This window comes from Misgurnus anguillicaudatus, chromosome 13, assembly GCF_027580225.2.
Source record: "Misgurnus anguillicaudatus chromosome 13, ASM2758022v2, whole genome shotgun sequence".
NCBI classification, from domain to species: Eukaryota; Metazoa; Chordata; class Actinopteri; order Cypriniformes; family Cobitidae; genus Misgurnus; species Misgurnus anguillicaudatus.
The window spans coordinates 25,877,334-25,886,207 of NC_073349.2; the positions used below are offsets into that span (position 1 = coordinate 25,877,334).

At 39.9% G+C, this 8,874-nt stretch overlaps 2 protein-coding genes across 2 annotated transcripts; both read left to right on the top strand.

Annotated features, from left to right (window-relative positions):
* Positions 1-931: 931 nt before the first annotated feature.
* On the top strand, positions 932-3,536 carry LOC141349027 (tubulin alpha-1A chain). Its single transcript, XM_073875475.1, has 4 exons — positions 932-1,077; positions 1,918-2,141; positions 2,220-2,368; positions 2,452-3,536. Coding segments are annotated over exons 1-4 (1,356 nt in total). The 5' UTR covers positions 932-1,075; the 3' UTR covers positions 3,433-3,536.
* A 1,823-nt stretch (positions 3,537-5,359) lies between these two features.
* On the top strand, positions 5,360-8,392 carry LOC129430848 (tubulin alpha chain). The gene is made up of 4 exons (XM_055188436.2): positions 5,360-5,521; positions 6,741-6,963; positions 7,050-7,198; positions 7,287-8,392. Exons 1-4 carry the CDS (start codon positions 5,519-5,521, stop codon positions 8,259-8,261), a joined length of 1,350 nt encoding a protein of 449 aa, XP_055044411.1. The 5' UTR covers positions 5,360-5,518; the 3' UTR covers positions 8,262-8,392.
* The last annotated feature ends 482 nt before the right edge of the window (positions 8,393-8,874 follow it).

Consider the following 8,874-nt stretch of genomic DNA (forward strand, 5'->3'; position numbering starts at 1 on the left):
ACTGGGATTCACTGGAATACACAAATTAGGGACATATGGAGGAGTGGGTGTTAAATGAAGGTCTACCCCTTATTCCCTGCTGGGCCAGCTGCATCCTCCTCCTGAGCTCTGCTATTCAGGCAGGGCCATGTGATCTATAAATAATGGCAGTTAATGTGGTTTTGTGTATTATATCCAGGATACTGGTAAGTATCCAAGCAACTCCATTATTCATTGCCTAGCAACGGATGGTGCCCAGGAAGATGGCGTGGGGGTTGGGTGTCTGTTAGTCCCAGGCCTGTACACATCCACAGCTATGCTGGGTCAATTTATCCTATACACATTACTTGACAAAATGTTATATTGTGTGCTTTGTATCGATTCACAATGAAGAATCTGCTATGTGACAAATGACAATAAATATTTTTTAATATAGCAGAGCAAAAATGTGCACATTTCAAAAAAAGAAAAAGATGAAAAAATGCTCTTGTGAGGGGGACATAAGGTATCAAAGAGAGCAGATGGAGAATAGCTTGATCATGTTACACAGAGATGCTGGTGCATAACCGGTTATCATGTAACAGGTGTAAACCTTTTACTCTTAAACATGTATACTTAAAAAATATTGAGAATTTTATTCTGATGTTAATTTGTTTTTATGGTGCTGAGGCTGAGGTGCAACAACATATAGCGTTCTCATTTCTTGCATACTGATAAAGAAACAATCCTAATGTGACAGTCGATCGCAAAATGAACACAAAATGTGATTAAACATCAATGAAGTCTTATTAAAAATGCATGTATAAGAAACGTTATTCAGTTTTTCGGTATAACTGGGTGAGGTTCTGGGAGGTGTCTGACAGCCCTGATATCGCTTACAGCCAATAGGAATGGTCCAAGTTTCCGTATTGGGCGGGACATTGCTCGTTTGACCAATAGAATGCGGTAAACGTAGTCGCCAGGGCAACGCTCATATAAAAGTGAGGTTAGACCGTTAATACGTTATTCTTCTTACATCGACCCCTTAGTTGTCGAACTGTGAGATCTCACCGCGAAGACATTTTTCTCACCCGGCCGAGCAACATAATCAGAAATAATGCGTGAGCTTAATTTATCATACTAATTTTTTTTATCGAAATAAATAATTAATATTAAAAATTGAACGTGTACTGTATCTCATACTGTACGCTTTGAGTATGCTTTCAATATTCAGGGGATAATATAAATTATGGGTAAATATATATTTAAACACAAATAATATGTGTGCGTGTTTATCACATGCATAAATGCTCGTTTGGTATCGTAAATTATTCGGATTTGATGTCGTTGAAATATCAATGACATGGGGATGATTTAGCTACTGCGGTAAAAATGGATAGATCTTGACTAAACGTATATTTACCGCCTCAGCAGTGTTCGAATCTGTAAATATATACTTTTAGTTATCAATATTTCAACCCAAAACGTTTTTTTTTTTTATGTGATGAACGATGGTACGAAACAACAAAGAGACTGGAGCCGCATGATCTGGGTGTAACCTGCTCCACGCTGTCCGGTTCAGTGTCACATTGAATCACTGGAAAAAATGAGATCCATCGCCTCCCAAAGGATGTGGTCCTTTTTGTCTGTCGCAAATTCATATTGAACTCAGAATACAGTTAAAACCGAAATAATTTCGGAACGAACCGCGCGATACCAATTTTAGAAACCGTGTCGCCTTTCAGGGCTGTGGGTGACGTCATTAAATATTAATGCTGGTGTATGCTGCATCCCTAATGTGCCTGATGGTCAATACCAGCAAACTGTAGATCAGCTGTGGGTGTTATGTGATCACGTCCTCTGACATTTACTTGAGTGACATTTACTTGTTCCCTTGTTCTCATTCACATAGTGTCATTTCAATAATTCGATTTTTAACTTTTGCTCTTTTTCTCCACAGCGTGAGTGTATCTCTATCCACGTTGGTCAGGCTGGTGTCCAGATCGGCAATGCGTGCTGGGAGCTCTATTGTCTTGAGCATGGCATTCAGCCGGATGGCCAGATGCCCAGTGACAAGACCATTGGTGGAGGTGATGATTCCTTCAACACCTTCTTCAGTGAAACTGGAGCAGGAAAGCACGTACCCAGGGCCGTGTTTGTAGATCTGGAGCCCACTGTCATTGGTAAGAGGTGGACATATTATTTTATATCATTTAGTAAATTATGGCTCTATTTAAAATATTTATGATCTGTCTGTTTAGATGAGGTTCGCACTGGAACTTACCGTCAGCTGTTTCACCCCGAGCAGCTCATCACAGGAAAGGAAGATGCTGCTAATAACTACGCTCGTGGCCACTACACCATCGGTAAAGAAATCATTGATCTGGTACTGGACAGGATTCGCAAACTGGTAGGTAGCAGTAGCCACATACTATACACTTATACAATAAGTGTATATGTTAGAGTTGCTGAACAAAACAATTTATTTTGCAGGCTGACCAGTGCACAGGCCTCCAGGGTTTCTTGGTCTTCCACAGCTTTGGTGGTGGAACCGGTTCTGGCTTCACCTCTCTGCTGATGGAGCGCCTCTCTGTTGACTATGGCAAAAAGTCCAAACTAGAGTTTTCCATCTACCCAGCTCCCCAAGTCTCTACTGCTGTGGTCGAGCCCTACAACTCCATTCTGACCACCCACACCACACTAGAGCACTCTGACTGTGCCTTCATGGTAGACAATGAGGCCATTTATGATATCTGCCGTAGGAATCTCGATATTGAGCGTCCTACTTACACCAACCTCAACAGGCTCATCGGGCAGATTGTGTCGTCCATCACAGCCTCTCTCAGGTTTGATGGTGCCCTCAATGTCGATCTTACGGAGTTCCAGACCAACTTGGTGCCCTATCCTCGTATTCACTTCCCATTGGCTACATACGCCCCAGTGATCTCAGCAGAGAAGGCTTATCATGAGCAGCTCTCTGTTTCTGAAATCACCAACGCTTGCTTTGAGCCAGCCAATCAGATGGTGAAATGCGACCCACGTCACGGCAAGTACATGGCTTGCTGTTTGCTTTACCGTGGCGACGTGGTGCCCAAAGATGTGAACGCTGCAATTGCCACCATTAAGACCAAGCGCACCATCCAGTTTGTGGACTGGTGCCCCACTGGTTTCAAGGTTGGTATTAACTACCAGCCACCCACTGTGGTTCCAGGCGGTGATCTGGCTAAAGTTCAGAGGGCCGTGTGCATGCTGAGCAACACCACAGCTATTGCTGAGGCCTGGGCTCGTCTGGATCATAAGTTTGATCTGATGTACGCCAAGCGTGCTTTTGTTCACTGGTATGTGGGTGAGGGTATGGAGGAGGGAGAGTTCTCAGAGGCCAGAGAGGACATGGCTGCCCTGGAGAAAGATTATGAGGAGGTTGGTGTCGATTCAGTTGAGGGTGAAGGAGAGGAAGAAGGAGAGGAGTATTAGAAAATCATGACGTGAGAAAGCCGGCCAGTACAAAATAAAACCTCACACCAAATAAAAATGACATTGTTACATCTCTGAACAAATAAAGCTAATTTTCAATCTTACTAATTTGTGTCATCTTTTAAATTGTTGTATATGTACATATATTATAACACACAACACTATATATACTCAGGGCTGGAAATAGCAGAAATTCACTGGTTCTTTGAATCTGATTAGACCATTAGCATTGCTCTAAAAATAACCAAAGAGTTTCGATATTTTTCCTATTTAAAAAGTAACTTTTCTGTAGTCACATCGTGTACTAAGACCGACGGAAAATTAAAAGTTGCGATTTTCTAGGCAGATATGGCTAGGAACTATACTCTCAATCTGACGTAATAATCAAGGACTCTGCTGTTGTAACATGGCACACTGCCAAAAAAAGGCCCCTGCTATTGAAAGTAACCAAGGGGACTATTTTCAGGCAGTGCATAATATCACTACGCCTGCTGCAGCCATGTTACATCAGCAAAGTCCTTGGTTATTACACCAGAATGAGAGTATAGTTCCTAGCCATATCTGCCTAGACAATCGCAACTTTTAATTTTCTGTCGGCCTTAGTACACAATGTAACTACAGAAGAGTCAAGTCTCAAATAGAAAAAACATCGAAACTCTCTACTTAATTTTTTGCGCGATGCTCATTGTCTAATCAGATTCAATGGATCATGCCAAGCTATGCCAAAAGTGCTAGCGCCAGACACAAAGATGAACTCTAGGGAAGCTGGAAAATGAGAGTATTTTCAATAAAAGTGGAATGTCCCTTTAAGTCACACAAACATTAAACAACTTAACAATAAATTTGTCCTCAGGTAAAAGGTCATTTGTTTTTGGAAATTTAGTTAATGGATATTTAAAATAAGAGGTAAAATCTGAATTGAAACCGATAAATTAGTTATACAGTGCCACTGTGACTGAATGTGACAAGGTTGATGATGCATTATAAAATAATAGTTGCAATAAAAACTTGCGAGTTATATTTAAATGCTATTATGTTGTTTAAATATAATTCTTTTTCAATCCCTTTTCAAAAAAACTAACCAGTTTGAGGTGGAACACCATTCCCCCTAGATATTCACTCCCCGGACTCTGTCCCACACAGCGTTCTCCCTAATTTCCAGCCCAGCTATGCACTGACTATATATTCTGGGAATATACATAAGTTATATTTTGCCAGTGTAAATAGTGTTTTAAAGGTCAGTAAAAAAGGAGTATTAAGTATGATGAAAAGTAATGTATTCACTTGATGTTCTGTTGTATAACAGATTAGATCTCTTTATTACAGTAACATAACAATATAGTTATTGTTTATAGGCCATACAGATATAACATTTCATGCAAATGTTATGGAATATAATCTTGTTTCCTTTAAGAATGCAAAGTAGAGGAGTGGAACATAATATTTTACGAAGATTACAATCATTACAGCCCGCCAAAGTCTCATCACGCCAAGTCTATGATTAATGAACTCAATGCTTCAATATTGAGAGAAAAAAAATAAAGACTTGTTTAATAGGTACTGTACAATACATTTAATTACATTAAATTGTTAATATATTTGCTAAAATGCTCATAATTAAGTGCATCACACCCAATATTATTCATACACATTAAAGACAAAAGGAATTTAATTTGCAATAAAAGAAAACCATTACTTTAATTATCGTTAATTTAAAAGATTTAGTTTCATTTTAAATGTTTTATTTTATTTTAAGAGCTACTAACTAGTAAAACTGACATGACTAACAGCCGTTTTTACTCAAGTTCATCCCTCCTCTTGACACTGAAATTATTGTTCAAAATCCAGAATCAGCCAATGGTGTGCGGCGATGTCGCAGACGGACCAATAGCGATGCGTTAGGAAGTGAAACGTCTCCTCTCGCGCGCCCCGCCCTGGTGACGACTGACTGGAGAAGTATAAATATTCACACCCCGCATTTTGGAGCACTTCTTTCTCTCACCAGACTCATAAAAGTCAACCTGTGAGAGTGCATAACTGAAAACCTTCCTCTTTCTTCATCTCTCAGAACTCCAATTTTAAAAATATGGTAAGAAACGTTATGTTATCTGTTTTATGTATCTTTTAAAAGTGATGAGCTATTGGTACGTTTTCTGTTATATTTTATTTTGATAGTAACTTGCATGTAAACCGTTTTATTAATATTTAGTTGTTATACGTTTTTTTGTGTGGTAAAGTTACGTTTTAATATAAGACATGCATAACTAACGTTATATTATCGGTTGGTTAGGTACCGTTATTCTTACTCGTGTTTGATTTTATTACACGAAAAACGGCATAGCGTCAAAATAAAGCATTATTTCGTAAGACAAAAATAATACTTAAATTAAATATTTAAATAAAAAATATTTAAGAGCACGCATTAATTTCTAAAAATTACAAGGAAACGTACATATGCTTATGAAAAAGAATCCCGCTTCCTTATTGGTTAAAACCTATCGGTAAAAAAAGCACATTTCGAGCTTGAAGAGGATGTGTAACTGTAGAGCTAAGTTATCTTCCTTTGTTCCACTGATTGTGCAAGTCACTTCTGTGTGCGAGGAGAGCTACCCGCACCGGAAGTGAGTCAGGAGCACGTGTGATGTGGTGAAACGATGAAATTCCAGTACCGTTGTGTCAGAAGGTTTCATTGGGTTAACGGGTTTCTCATTACCAAGCTTGGGTTTGGTCAGGCTGTTATGAGTGTGACCGATCTAAAACTGAGATGTGGTGTTTTCATTATTCAAGTTTGGGTATTATTTTACAGTACATTTTACAGTTACACAAAATCTGTTAAATACAAGTCTGGTCTCGTTTCATCTTAACATTGATAAATTAATTTATATTTTGCTTAACATGAAATCAAGTTGTTTTAAATAATAGGCTTATATGATCATTATTTCATAACACTTAACACAAAGTTACACAAACTGGAAGCTCACAGACTACACCCTGTAGAGAAACAATAGAAGAGGGGCACATCTCTGAAGTGAGACCTGATCCGTGTCATCAGCTGTTGTGTGGTCAGGGGTTTTGATTTGCATCTCAGGCATTTTTTTGTCTGTGGTTCTTTAATACAAAGACATGTGCTTCTAATAATATAACTGCTTTGTTTAAACAAGATGCCATTAACGTAGAGAGAGAGAGAGAGTCTGTTGTTTTACAGAGTTTTGCACTAAGACATTTAACGGTATTTAAAAGATTTATAAATCTAATCTACTTGTGTGAGTGCTAAACAGATTTTTAAATGTTTTTTTTCTTCTTTGCAGCGTGAGTGTATCTCTGTGCACGTTGGTCAGGCTGGTGTCCAGATCGGCAATGCATGCTGGGAGCTCTATTGTCTTGAGCATGGCATTCAGCCGGATGGCCAGATGCCCAGTGACAAGACCATTGGTGGAGGTGATGATTCCTTCAACACCTTCTTCAGTGAGACTGGAGCAGGAAAGCACGTACCCAGAGCTGTGTTTGTAGATCTGGAGCCCACTGTCATTGGTAAGAGGCGGACACATTATTTTTTTTATAATTTAATCAATTCTGTCATTAAGGGGTTGTTTTTTAATCATGATTTGTCTATCTAGATGAGGTTCGCACTGGAACTTACCGTCAGCTGTTTCACCCCGAGCAGCTCATCACTGGAAAAGAAGATGCTGCTAATAACTACGCTCGTGGTCACTACACTATTGGGAAGGAGCTCATTGATCTTGTATTGGACAGGATTCGCAAACTGGTAAGTATTTATTTAAACATCAAATGATTACAATCTATTTTGAGTTTAAATTTGTTGGTTAATCATTACCTTTAATATTGCTCTTCAGGCTGACCAGTGCACAGGCCTCCAGGGTTTCTTGGTCTTCCACAGCTTTGGTGGTGGAACCGGTTCTGGTTTCACCTCTCTGCTGATGGAGCGCCTCTCTGTTGACTATGGCAAGAAGTCCAAACTAGAGTTCTCCATCTACCCAGCTCCCCAAGTCTCTACTGCTGTGGTCGAGCCCTACAACGCCATTCTGACCACCCACACCACACTAGAGCACTCTGACTGTGCCTTCATGGTAGACAATGAGGCCATTTATGATATCTGCCGTAGGAATCTCGATATTGAGCGTCCTTCCTACACCAACCTTAACAGGTTGATCAGTCAGATTGTGTCCTCCATCACAGCCTCTCTCAGGTTTGATGGTGCCCTCAATGTCGATCTTACCGAGTTCCAGACCAACTTGGTGCCCTATCCTCGTATTCACTTCCCATTGGCTACATACGCCCCAGTGATCTCAGCAGAGAAGGCTTATCATGAGCAGCTCTCTGTTTCTGAAATCACTAATGCTTGCTTTGAGCCAGCCAATCAGATGGTGAAATGTGACCCACGTCACGGCAAGTACATGGCTTGCTGTCTGCTCTACCGTGGGGATGTGGTGCCCAAAGATGTGAATGCTGCAATTGCAGCAATTAAGACCAAGCGTTCTATCCAGTTTGTGGACTGGTGCCCAACTGGTTTCAAGGTTGGTATCAACTACCAGCCACCCACTGTGGTTCCAGGCGGTGATCTGGCTAAAGTTCAGAGGGCTGTGTGCATGCTGAGCAACACCACAGCTATTGCTGAGGCCTGGGCTCGTCTGGATCATAAGTTTGATCTGATGTACGCCAAGCGTGCTTTTGTTCACTGGTATGTGGGTGAGGGTATGGAGGAGGGAGAGTTCTCAGAGGCCAGAGAGGACATGGCTGCCCTGGAGAAAGATTATGAGGAGGTTGGAGCTGAGAGTGTGGAGGGGGAGGAAGAGGGTGAAGAATATTAGGTTTTCTCCTGTTGTTTCTTGAATGTTTCCTGTATGTCACTTTTGCCTGTTCTTTTTATTCTTCAACTCTTTTAAACTTGATAAAAGCTCAATCTTACTTTTATGCTAATAAAGTTTGTATTGCTTGTAAACTGTCTTTTGTGTCATTTTGAGACACCTATGGCTTTATGCCTTGTAGGGTGTTTTTAACAATGACGGTTGTACAATATGACTTGTTGAATTTTCAAAAGTACAATTAGACCACACAAGTTAAGCTAACATGTTTGTTGCATTTTCTCATTAACTTTGATTGCAAAAAACATTGTGAGTGTGTCAACAATATCATATGACAAATGATAAATCTATAGAAAAGGACATTTGGATGTCAAGCTTATTGTACAAGTTTCAATAATTGTTTCTAGGCCCATGCTGTGTCTAAGAACGACTATTTGATTATTGTTTTGCTTAGAAAAAGCCCATATTAGAGGTTTATAGAATGCCTTTCCTATACTGTTCTGTAAGGCCAATGCAAATAAGAGCTGCCTGTTTGAATTGTTGAATATAGAGGGCAGTGTTGCATTGTAAATGTTGGTTGTAATAGTGTCTGTAGTCTATTGCTTATGCCATTAATTAA

Coding starts and splice junctions, on each gene's coding strand:
- LOC141349027 (XM_073875475.1), top strand. Junction 2,142..2,219: donor TCTGGAGCCCACTGTCATTG/GTAAGAGGTGGA, acceptor CTGTCTGTTTAG/ATGAGGTTCGCACTGGAACT. Junction 2,369..2,451: donor TGGACAGGATTCGCAAACTG/GTAGGTAGCAGT, acceptor TTTATTTTGCAG/GCTGACCAGTGCACAGGCCT.
- LOC129430848 (XM_055188436.2), top strand. Junction 6,964..7,049: donor TCTGGAGCCCACTGTCATTG/GTAAGAGGCGGA, acceptor TTGTCTATCTAG/ATGAGGTTCGCACTGGAACT. Junction 7,199..7,286: donor TGGACAGGATTCGCAAACTG/GTAAGTATTTAT, acceptor ATTGCTCTTCAG/GCTGACCAGTGCACAGGCCT.